General features: G+C 36.9%; 1 protein-coding gene across 2 annotated transcripts in view; it reads right to left on the bottom strand.

Moving 5' to 3' along the window:
- Positions 1 to 196: 196 nt before the first annotated feature.
- Positions 197 to 12770, bottom strand: part of LOC127450329 (protein kinase C alpha type-like) — a 271450-nt gene continuing 258876 nt past the window's right edge. For both annotated transcript variants that reach the window (XM_051714339.1, XM_051714340.1), the window contains 3 exons: positions 7791 to 7898; positions 6363 to 6503; positions 197 to 5550 (listed from right to left, as the gene is read on the bottom strand). In XM_051714339.1, coding sequence (XP_051570299.1) covers positions 5383 to 5550; positions 6363 to 6503; positions 7791 to 7898 — 417 coding nt within the window. In that variant the 3' untranslated portion in view covers positions 197 to 5382. The remainder of the gene's footprint in view (positions 5551 to 6362; positions 6504 to 7790; positions 7899 to 12770) is intronic.

The raw sequence follows: 12770 nt of genomic DNA, 5'->3' as shown, positions 1-12770 counted from the left end.
GTTTCACATTATATCATTATTATATCACATAGCCTAATATTTTAGATGTCCTATTTAATACCACTCTATACACTACAGTATGAGAGCATAACTTCAGGAGAAATAGTGGAGCATGGTGTTTGTTAACTTAAGAAAATGTCTGAAATCCATCACCATCTAGAGGAAAAAGAACATGGACATCATCACTTGTCATATACTGTATATTTATTTATACACTTTATCCTTCACAATGAACAGAGGGACAAACTTGCAAAAGAAAAAAGAAAGAAAAAGAGGAAGAGTTGATAAATGTATTTAAACCATGACACTGTCTTGGAATCCATAATTCAATAGTAATAATAATACCAATAATACTAATTATAAATAAATTCCTAATTCCTAATAAAAGAATAAATGGCTGGCTGGAATATTCATCAGATACTTCATATGTCAAGGGAATGTTGGAATGCCACCTTACATGCAGAAACCACGATCAAACACATAATCATTACTTTCCCAAATACTCTCAATGTGAGACACTTTGTGTTAATCTGCTTGAGGATGCAAGACAACCGCTGACTTTCTGAATCACTTCGTAAGAGGACCGGCTCTATTTCTGCTCGTAACTTCATTCACGTCTTGAGATAAAGAAATAAACACCTGGAATATCCACACAGGGGCTTGAACTCCAAACATGAGGTCTAATAAAATTCCAAAATATATACCAAATAAAGTTAAATCAAAGAAATTATTTAAATTGATGAAATGGTGGCCAAATTGAACTTTATGCACTTGTTAAGTATTCCACCGAGGGCTTGGCACACAAGTACAGAGCCCGAACGGAGTAATCTTGTGTGTCAATGAAGCATTTCAGAGGTCCTTAAAACAGGGAGAATGCATAAAATGATATCTGTGCCTCACAGACAACATCTAGAGTTTGCTAAAAATTTAATTTCACGTCAATTCCCTGTTGTTGTATCCTTTTCAGATAAAGATATTTCAGACAAAGCTCAATTGTTCAGTATTAATACCCAGGAATCACACAGCAGCAGGTGGAATCTACACATTATGGAGTCTACTGGTTTAATTCTTCATCCACCAACTGAGACAAAACAGGAACAAAAGCAACAACACAAAGATAGTTAAGGTGTCGGATGTAGTGTGACAGTCATTCAATACAAAGGAACCCTGGATTCCTGGAATCATGAGACACCGTTATGCATGCGTGGATTTGCTGACACCCCACATGCACACAGCAGCAGCACACACACACACACACAGGAGCTCTGAAAACATCCAACCCCCCCCCATCTATACAGCTTAGATATTATCAAAAACATAGCAGACAAAAACAAGACATACATATAAGAAAGGTTCGCTGATACCAAAGCTATCTCAAATTAGACAAACTAGTCTTTTTTGGATTATAGAAACCATCTACTGTAAGTTAGTAAAAGCACATTCAGCCCTTAGTATAAAATTTGCCAGATAACGTATGCCATCTCTGTATGTACAAAAATCTTGGTATATAGTGTAACCTGTATAGTGTAACAGTAAACATACTGTAGCGCTCTCCATTAAAGTAGTCACAGAGTGAAAATGCAAGATGATCATAAACTAAGAGCTAAAAAGATAAAAATAATATATATTATTATATATACTGGAAAGCTCAATTTGATAAGAACTGTAGAACATGTAGTTTAACACCATGAAAAGACAAACACTTGGCTGCACACTACCAGAGACGGGGGCTACAACGCCTTCAGTATATTAGAGGTCAGAACCCCCCATCCCACTCCAATATGTTTCACAAAAAGGGAATTAAGGAGACTGTAGATTGCAATGAGCTTGATTTATATGAAAATATCCCCTTAGTAAATCTCTCCAAAACATGTCAGGGTAATTTTTCACACCAACATTAAAGAAAAAAATTCTATTTTGCTTAGAACAGGGGTTTTCAGACTTTTCCATGCAAAGGACCCCCAAATATGATGATCTCATTGCAAGGGATCCCCTTCCTGAAATATAAAGACAGTTATGTATTTATATAAACCATCTACATTGTGTGGGAAAACAGTAAGCGCGCTATTATAAATACGACATGTTCTTTGTAAAATTATATAATTGCCTTTTATATAGTCATTGTACTAAAACAAATGAAATCTTTAAAATAATATCTTGAAAATATTTGCTTTGTATTATGTGATTTTTTTCACTCTTCCTTTCTCTAAGATTAAAACCCTTGCTTAAAAATGAATAATAATTATCAATCAATCTATCTATCTATCTATATATCTATCTATCTATTGTGTGTGTGTGTGTGTGTGTGTGTGTGTGTGTGTGTATATATATATATATATATATATATATATATATATATATATAACATTATTTGACAATTATATAGATAGATAGATAGATAGGTACTATACTCTTATTGGTAGATGAAAACATCATCAAATTAACCAAAATATTTAATAAACTAACATACAATGGGCAGGCAATTTGTCAAAAGTTGTGAATGATTGGCATTCCAATTCTGTGGATAAAGAGCTTTCACCTGAGTTTTACAGATGCAGATTACGTGTGCCCTTACAAAAAATCTAGAGTTGTCAGAAAACTGCTGCAAACTTGCCGCAAATTCGCCACCTTTATATGAGCTTGTTATTTGCCGCAAATGCTTGCCAGAAGTTTTCAGCTCTTCACTGGTAGTGTTGAACCTGCGGCAAATCTTTGGCGACAATGAAGAGTTTACAGCAAAGCTCATTTGCATGTGAAAATTAATGAGTGGCGAACTTGCAGCAACTCTAGATTTTTGTAAGGGCGGGTCTGTCAGTTACCAATGAAGAATCACACTTTATCACAATTTGTACATTTACATAGATCAAGAGAGACACGTCTGTATATGTTGAGATATACAGGCAAGCAGGCAATGATCGGTTCAGAAGCTGTCATGCTAAAACTCCGGGAGCGAGGGTTCAAGTGTCAGCCCAGGTCAAGTTACGGGACATCAGCAAAAGATCTAATAAGAAATCAATATGCATACATAGAGCTAGATATAAAAACTTTTTGATGCAGCTATATTTTGGCACTCCTATCACAAGATTTACAAATATATATTTCAGGAACATTAGAAATGGCAGTAGAGAGGATATAAGTAAGGGACACAAAAACCTGCTTTATGTCAAGCATGCTGCACAGACAACAAATCTGAGCCCTGGAACAAGGGATTGCTGACCATTTCCACCATCCAAAAATATCGAAGCTTTGTAAAAAACTCTGGTCTTTGGCCTGCACACAACACCTATCTGCATACAGGCATTAGACAAACTGTCATTGCTATGAGGACATACAGCACACATATTTTAGCTCTGTTCCAAACTGTAGTGAACTGCCTTGATGTCTACTGTCTACATAGGCAGCTGCCTTCTATGGAACCTCATAAGTGACTGATTTGAAACACTCTACACAGGTACCAACTCCACGTACCACACAAATACTCACTCCTCACGGGAGACATGATATTAGAGTGATGCTAAGATAACAACACCATACACTAATTACTGTAAATAGGTACATTTTGTCAAGAGAAACTTTGATGTTGGCTTGACAAAGCCTTAGTAATAGTAAGAGATAGATAGACGGATGGATGGATGGATGGATAGGTCTAATGTGGTCTGATGTAGACTCTAGGGGTTCTGTAACAAAGTAGATTAAAGGCTTTTTGTGGGTTTGCTATTACTGTACGTTCTACTATTGTGGTCTGAATTGGTCTGATTTGTTTTCTTGGGGGTCTGATGAGGTCTAATGGGATCTAAAGTGGTGTAACGGGGTCTCTAGGGGTTCTTATGTGGTCTGATGCAGTCTGAAGTGTTTTGTTTTTTTGGAGGTTTGATGAGGTCTAATGGGGTTTGAAGTGGTCTAATGTGATCTTAAGGGGTCTGAAGTGGTTTATTGAAGGTCTGATGAGGTCTAGTAGGATTTAAATTGGTCTGATTTTTTTTTTTTTTTTTTTTGAAGGTCTGATGAGGTCTAATTGGGACTGATTTGGTCTTACAGGGTCTGAAGTGGTCCAATGTACTTTCTTAGGTGTTTAATGAGGTCTAATGGGATCTGAACTGGTCTGATGTAGTCTCTAGGTGTTCTAATGTGATATGAAGTGGATTCTTGGAGATCTGATCAGGTCCAATGGGTGTTGAACTGGTCTGATGTGATCTCTAGGGGTCTTAAGTGGTTTCTTTGAAGTCTGATCAGGTCTAATAGGATTTGAAGTGGTCTAATGGGGTCTGAAGTGGTTTCTTGAAGGTCTGATAGGGTCTATTTGGGACTGATTGGGTCTAACAGGGTCTGAAGTGGTCTGATGTACTTTCTCGGGAGTTTAATGAGGTCTAATGGGATCTGAACTGGTCTGATATAGACTTTAGGTGTTCTTATGTGGTCTAATGGGGTCTGAAGTGGTTTCTTGGAGGTCAGATGAGGTCTAATGGAATCTGATTTGATGTGGTTTTTGAGGGTCTAATGAGGTCTAATGTGATTTGAAGTGGTCTCTGTGGGTTCTGATGTGATCTCTAGGGTTCTGAAGTGGTTTCTTGGAGGTCTAATAGAGTTTGATGAGGTCTAATGTGGTCTCTAGGGGTTCTGTTGAGGTCTGATGTGGTTTATTGTTGGTCTGATGTAGTCCAATACAGTCTGATGTGGTCTCAATTGGTTCTGATGAGGTCTGATGTGGTCTAATGTGGTTTGAGGGGGTTTGAATAGGTCTATTGTGGTCTCTAGTTGTCTGATGGGGACTAATGCAATCTGTTGTGGTCTAATGTGTTTTTTCTGAGGTTTATCGGTCTGTCTGTCTTTGTCTGACTGAAAGGTCTGTATAACATTCAAACTACAACTTTTAACTATTCAGGCTGAGTTTGTCGCAATTCATATTGAGAACCTTCTCTGCAAAGGAATTGATGCAGTCTTAAAATCTGGCCAAAACAAGGTATCTTGGGTTGCTAAGGTTGCTAACTTCGCCAGGGGAATATGGGACGCTTGAGCATTTTGAGACATCCGAGCATCCCACTCGAGTGTCTCAACGCTAAAATAAACAGGTGTACTATACAGTTATTTTTCAGGCAAAACACGAGATGCCCCCGCATAATACGGGACAGTTAACAACCCTATAGGCAGCTCAGTAGGTTTTGGAACAAAGCCTATATGATCTACATTAGGTATTGCCCTCAAAATGTGAATGTGGACACGTACTCTTTTGATATAACACCCCCCGATCCAGCCGCCCTCAGTTCAGATATGTTCAGATAAAGGGTATTCAACAGTCTACAAAGATTTGGTGAGTTCATAAATAATGTTGATGTGACTGGTAGTTTGAGCTGATCGGATGGTCCACTTCTTCATCGGGTCATCTCATACCACACTGTGAAACGATGCCGGGTGGATGAACTCCGGATTTATAAATGAGAATCCAGCAAATTCGCTCTGATCAATGTTGGCGATGACCAGTTGGTCTGGAGGAGTCAGCATGGGCTGAGTACGTGTGAAGAATTTGTCAAAGTTCTCCGCTGCTTTGCCGCACTGTGACAGGAGGGGGAAATAAAGAAAGAGGGTGGGTTATTTTTAGATTAAATTGAAAAGCTGGCAGTGTGCCTGAGAGAAAATTCATTCATGTAGGACTTGTGCCATTGACTTAAGGTACACTCATATGTCCAGTTAATGGAGTATTTCTATGCCGGCGATTGGAAGGGCTGCATTTAAACGTTGAAATATCTGCAGCCCGGCTTCAGTACCTGTGGCATACCAATGGGGTCCCCTTTGAACCCTGGGGTTTTATAAACACAGGGTCACAGGTGTGGATGAATCAGGTGATATCTACACAAACTCTTAAACACAAAAAGGGGAAGATCAGCTCACAGGGTGGGTGGTTTTGATGCAAACACATGAAAAAGATCCTTAAAATAGATCAGGTTGACACCATAGCTTTTTAGTGAATAACCAGGCTGGCCGATGAGCCTGATTCACTCTGATAAGGGCAAAAAAGGCAATTACTAGTTGCTCCAATGCTCCAATGCAGCTCCTGAAATGTTAGTTTACTAAAAATGAATAATTTACTTCTAATTTACTACCCCTCATGGTGTCACAGACCTGTTTGACTTTGACTTCTTCCAAAAGAAGAATGGTGACTAATACATTCTACCAAACATCTTCAATTTTCCACTTTAAAAAAGTAATACAGTAACATAATAACAGAATTTTCTTTTTTGGGTGAACTATTTCTTATATAATACGGTATTTATATAGTCTATATCTTTTAAATAGGCCTATATAAAAAAATAGATGACATCCAGCACAAAGGTGTAGGTGAAGGACACAGGTTTACACACACTCACCACTTTGGGTTTGAATGGTGGTTGGATCTCTCTGTTTGCCAGTCGTTCCCAGTCAATTCTGCGGAAGAAAACCTGCTCCTTTATATCTCTCTCACCCTCTGGACTGCAACCCAGACGCTTAGACGGATGCTTCGTCATCAGCTGTGTGTGTGAGAGGAGAGGAAAGAGATTGTTAAACGAAAGTGACAGAGAAGACTCTTCCTCATATTGCAAAGTACTTTTCCCTTCTCCTGCTATTACATTTAGCACTTAGTCAATTCAAACTATTTTGCCCAATAAAGCACAACAGTACCCACAAGCTTTTTCATCTATTTTGGTTCCCAATAATTTTTTCCATAGGGATTTCATAAAATCTTTCATAAAAGAGTTCTTCAAAAAAGCCATAAACCAAACCAACGAGCTTCGAGGTGAATCACAACTTTACAAACTTTCAGTTGAAGCGAAGAAGTATTTGAAAATCTGACAAAAAACAAAGATACAAAAATTGTGCTTTAACGAGGGAATGAACTACAATCCCATGAAACATTGCCAATGATGGAATTGAATTAAAAGTGATGGAAAAATAAAAGAACTACTGATCTGAAGTTGTTGATTCTAAGTATAGAAACAATATATTTTGAGTTCATTGTAAAAACTATTCCGATATGTACAAATATATAGTAATAATAAGTAGTTTGAGAGTATAGGAAGATCAACTCGATTACATAATTTGCAGTGATTTTTGTTGCAATGTATTTGCAGCTATTGTCTGATTGGTGGATCTCACTTGAGGATTATGGGTAGTGTAGTTCTTCACTGGGAATTTGGTTAATAAATGATTAAAAAAAACAAACAAAAAAAACACTGATGGCTTCAGCAGGAGCATATGCCATCATTAAACAACCCTGAGGCTCACATTAGGTATGTCTTCAAAGGTTTATTATCGTTAAAAATACATTTCTCTATGGGGAAAATGAATGGGATTTTTACTTCCAGAACCAGACTGTTGTGCTCTACTAGGTTTTTCTAAATCAAAGCAGCAACTTAAATAACTCAAATGAATAATTTCCATGAAACAAGCATTAAAGCCTTGTTAACACGATATTCATTCTATAATTTAAAAATAATTATATCATTACATTTTTACCAAAGCCTTTCCTCACATTTGTATCTCCACCTTAAATCAAATTACATTTTCCTCTTTCTCATAAGAGGACGTAAGCAATAATGCTGGAAAGACAAATGAAATGAACTATTATTATCTTCCACACAGCTATTATATAAGGTGATATTTTCATGACTGACAGAGTATTTTTTAAATATATAAGTTATTTATCATGGCTCAGAATTCCAATATTACCTCTGCATTATTCCTTCCTCATTTAGGGGAAGTCAGGAGACAGGAATATAAATGAATAAAAGAGCTTCTGCTGATGTGTATGAACTCACCCCTTTACAGATGGACACGGCCTCTTTAGACAGGGATTTGGGGTAGGACACGTTGTGCTCCATTATAGATTGAAACAGTTCATCCTCGTCCTCTCCATCAAATGGAGGCTGTTAGAAATAGAGAAAAAATCTTAGCTTGATGCTGATTAATATGAAATATACACTATGTCTTCCCTCTAAAACAACACTACATGAAAATCATTGACAATTTGATTATATTTAAATGTATGTTTTTGGGTAAACACCTTTTTACTATACCAACTAACAAAAAAGTGCATTTAGTGTCTTGACAAAGTATTCAACCCCACTCATTTTTACTCATTATTCTGGTTTGAAAAGTGATTTTAAAAGTATATTTATATGTTAAAATTTAAATTTCAGTCCCACTTTATATTAGGTGTAATTAACTACTTTGTACTTCCATAAAAAAAGGTGTTCTTGAGCTAATTTCCGCTATTTTTAATTGTTGTCTATGTAAACATGCACTAGATGGACATCTTTGACCATTCTGGTGATGTGCGCTGCATTTTAAGAGCAGAACAAGTTCAACTTTTAAAAATGTGTCTGTTCTGCTCCATGTTGCTGCTGTCTGGAAGAAGCAAGTTTCATCCAGAATAATCAGACGATGGAAGATGTGAGATGTCCCACCTGTGAAGATCAGCGTTTCTGTCGAAGCATCCCAACATAAGGAAATAGTGACTGAAGTTTAACAGTTCCTGATCACGTCAGTGCAGGATGATATGTATGTGTGGCACATTTCATAGTGGATTATACACTGATGAGCCAAAAAATTATGACCACCTGCCTAATATGCTGTTGGTCCTCCACATGCCACCAAAACAGCGCTGACCCACCACGGCATGGACTCTACAAGACCCCTGAAGTTGTCCTGTGGTATCTGGCACCAAGACATTAGCAGCAGATCCTTCAAGTCCTGAATGTTGCGAGGTGGAGCCGCCGTGGATTGGATTGAGATCTGGGGAATTTGGAGGCCAGGGCATCACCTTGAACTCTTCATCATGTTCCTCAAAACATTACAGAACAATGTGTGCAGTGTGGCAGGGCGCATTATCCTGCTGAAAGAGGCCACTGCCATCAGGGAATACCATTTTCATGAAGGGGTGTACCTGGTCTGCAACGATGTTTAGGTAGCTGGCACATGTCAAATTGATGTCCACATGAATGTCCAGACCCAGGGTTTACCAGCAGAACATTTCCCAGAGCATCACACTGCCATCACCATCCTGGTGCCATCACTTTCCCAGGTAAAAACAGCACACACGTACACGGCCGTCCACGTGATGTGAAAGAAAACGGGACTCATCGGACCAGGCGACCTTCTTCCACTGCTCCAAGGTCCAGTTCCACCATTGTAGGTGCTTTTGATGGTGGACAGGGCATCATGAGCACTCTGACCAGTCTGCGGCTACGCAGCCCCATACGCAGCAGGGTGTGATGCACTGTGTGTTTTGACACAATCCTCCTGTAACCATCATTATAATTTTCTGTGACTTGTGCTACAGTAGACCTTCTGTAGGTTCGAACCAGATGGGATAGCCTTTGTTGCACTCACGCATTGATGAGCCTTGGGCACCCAACACCCTATCACCGGTTTGTGGTTTGTCCCTCCTCGGACCACTGTCTGTAGGTACTCACCACTGCTGTTTCAGAGATGCACTGACCCTATCGTCTGGCCATAACAATTTGGCCCTTGTCAAAGTCACTCAGGTCTTTACTCCTGCCCATTTCTCCTGCATTCAACATGTTGACTACAAGAACTGATTGTTCGCTTACCATCTAATCTACCCAGACCTTGACATGTGCCCTTGTTAGGAGATTATCAACGTTATTCGCTTCACCTGTCAGTGTCATAATGTTTTGCTCATTTCAGTGTGTATTTTATGTGTTTTTGGCACATATCAGCGCAGATTGCTTGTGAATCAGTCACAGTATGATTCAAGCTTTGCCAAGGAACTGTTATTGAAAGACAGGGCATTAAAAGCACAACTGGACCCAACTGCAAAACCATAAGTAATTTTATATTACTGAAATGAAAGTTTTATATGTCATGATTGTTTGATATTTATAGTTTATGGTGCTGCTGTGCTTGAGTGAACAGTTTGATTTGAATACAATGTGTTGGATTTGCGTTATGTGTAAACTTTGAAATACAGTTTTTTTTTATTGTTGTGGAGCTGCTTCATTCTCTTCCAACTGAGTTTCAAATATACAGTATAGGGCTGTATTCGAGGTACTGCACAATGTTAGCCAATCATAACAGTGGGCATTTACGTTGAGGTCTTAAAGAAGAACAGAGCCAAAAAAAACGAGTGTTTCAGACAGACGGCCAGAGGCAGGGTGGAAAAGAATCATTTATTATTCAACTGTGACAATTTTGGTGCAATTTTTTTTATTTTTTATTACTAACATAATAAGTGGGCCGAAAGAAAAATATTAAAATTATATATATATATATACACACACTACCGGTCAAAAGTTTTGAAACACTTACTCATTCTTTGTTATATTTTGTTTTTCTTCACATTTTTGAATAATAGTAAAGTCATCAAAACTATGGAATAACATACATGAAACTATGGGAATTATGTTGTAACTAAACAAAATCCAAAATAAATCAAAACTGTTTTATATTTTAACATCTTCAAAGTAGTCACCCTTTGCCTAGAATTTGCAGACATGTACTCTTGACATTTTCTCAACCAACTTCTTGAGGTATCACCCTGGGATGCTTTTTAAACAGTATTGAAGGAGTTCCCATCTATGTTGGGCACTTATTGGCTGCTTTTCTTTATTATTTGGTCCAAGTCATCAATTTCAAAAAAATTTTTTTTTTTTTATTATTAAATTTTAGTTTTATAATGAAATAAATTAATATGGTGGCATAATTCTATTTTTGTCTACAAAACTAATTTCAAACATTTAAAAATATGTGTTCAGATCAAAAGATTTTTAAGATCATGAGAAACATTTCAGTCAAGTGTTTCAAAACTTTTGACCGGTAGTGTAGACAGTATATATAAAAGAGTACTTTATGACCTTTAAACATACAATGATTTGTCTTTTTAAAATGGATTTTCATAATTTAAAATTTATACTCTAGGTCTGGGACAAGGCTAAAACAGTAAAATATATACATAAAAGACATTACATTATAAAAGACAACTACCTAAAAAAAATACAAATAAAAAGTTTAAATCTGTTCATTGTAATAAAAATCAAGCCTAAAAACCTAAAAACGTGCTTCATATTTTACAGTCTAAATTAACTGGTTTTATTGATTTAAGTCAAAAATATTATTTTATTTGACACTACCTGACTACAATAGTTTATATTTATTATTTTTAAGAGTCATATCAGGTGGAAAAAACTTCAACAGATTCACTTTTAACAGTCTATATAATCTGACGTATAATTTTTACATGATTTTCTAAGCTGATAGCACAAAATAAAGTACAGTAGCAGAAAATAAAGACCCATGGATACAGAACCATTAGTCTGGCTAATGTAGTAATGTTTCATATTTACTGTAAAGTAGCTGAGCAGCCCTAACCATAATTCTTACTAAACAGACCCATGAAGATTTTTTTATTTTTTTTTTACCAACTTGGGATTGATTCTATAGTGAAGAGTAAAATAACACTATTACAAATGACAGGCCATGCACACTCTAAAATCCCCTGTCTCTGTCTGACACCCGCCAAAACTCCTGACAGTCTACAACCCAAATAAATAATTGCCCAGAGAACGGGTCATTAGTGGACACACAAAATACTCAATATGGAGATCATCAGTATATAAAGAGTTCACATTTCCATCATGAGTGATTTTACAGTATTTTTAAGCACTGTTTCCTGACAGCAGTGGGATGAGATATTACATAAGCAGGAATGAGTCCAGGATTGGGGTGTCTGATTCAAAACCATCCAAATCCATCAACTGTATAACGAGATTCTTCTGTTGGGTAATTGGACCCGGGAGCCGAGATGTAAATGATGTAACCCTGGTAACTGTTTTGGCAAAAGACACAGGAAGTGCAGCTTGGGCAGCACTCTGTATGCTGCATATTAATCTCAGTGTAATGAATAGAAAACACCACTAATAATTAATCAAATATAAATGTATTTTATAGAGGCCTATTTTGAAAGTGAAGATTCAGAACATTTATGTCCTTTTAATATTATTTTAATATTAAGTTACAGCAGTTCCATTGTAGAATTAAATCACTGTACTACACTGTAAATATAGTGGGAGCTATGATTGGTTACCATGACATACATTTGTAAAGGTGTTGACAGGACATAAAGAGTCAGACTTTGATTAAGAACACAGGGATGATGTCAGAAAACAAAACAGACAGAGATATAAAAGATGAACCAGACACAGAGAAGATGACAAGAGATGGGAAGTGAATTTAAAATGCACTGATCAATAATTCTCTCACTTGCTTGCATATTCAATGCACAAGATTAAAGGAATGATCTGGGTTCATTACAAGTTAAGCTGGACAGCTTCAGTGACACAGATAATAATTTATCTAGAAAATATGTAATAAATAATACTTTACAGGGTGGGAGACCAGTGTAATTCCAGCTTTAAAAAGAAAAGAAATAAATATAAATATATATATATACAGGTGCATCTCAATAAATTAGAATGTCGTGGAAAAGTTCATTTATTTCAGTAATTCAACTCAAATTGTGAAACTCGTGTATTAAATAAATTCAGTGCACACAGACTGAAGTAGTTTAAGTCTTTGGTTCTTTTAATTGTGATGATTTTGGCTCACATTTAACAAAAACCCACCAATTCACTATCTCAAAAAATTAGAATATGGTGACATGCCAATCAGCTAATCAACTCAAAACACCTGCAAAGGTTTCCTGAGCCTTCAAAATGGTCTCTCAGTTTGGTTCACTAGGCTACACAATCATGGGGAAGACTGCTGATCTGACAGTTGTC

The sequence above is a fragment of the Myxocyprinus asiaticus genome, chromosome 13 (genome assembly GCF_019703515.2).
Source record: "Myxocyprinus asiaticus isolate MX2 ecotype Aquarium Trade chromosome 13, UBuf_Myxa_2, whole genome shotgun sequence".
Lineage (NCBI taxonomy): Eukaryota > Metazoa > Chordata > Actinopteri > Cypriniformes > Catostomidae > Myxocyprinus > Myxocyprinus asiaticus.
The sequence above is the reverse complement of the archived record's forward strand: the minus strand, read 5'-3'. Positions and strand labels throughout refer to the sequence as shown.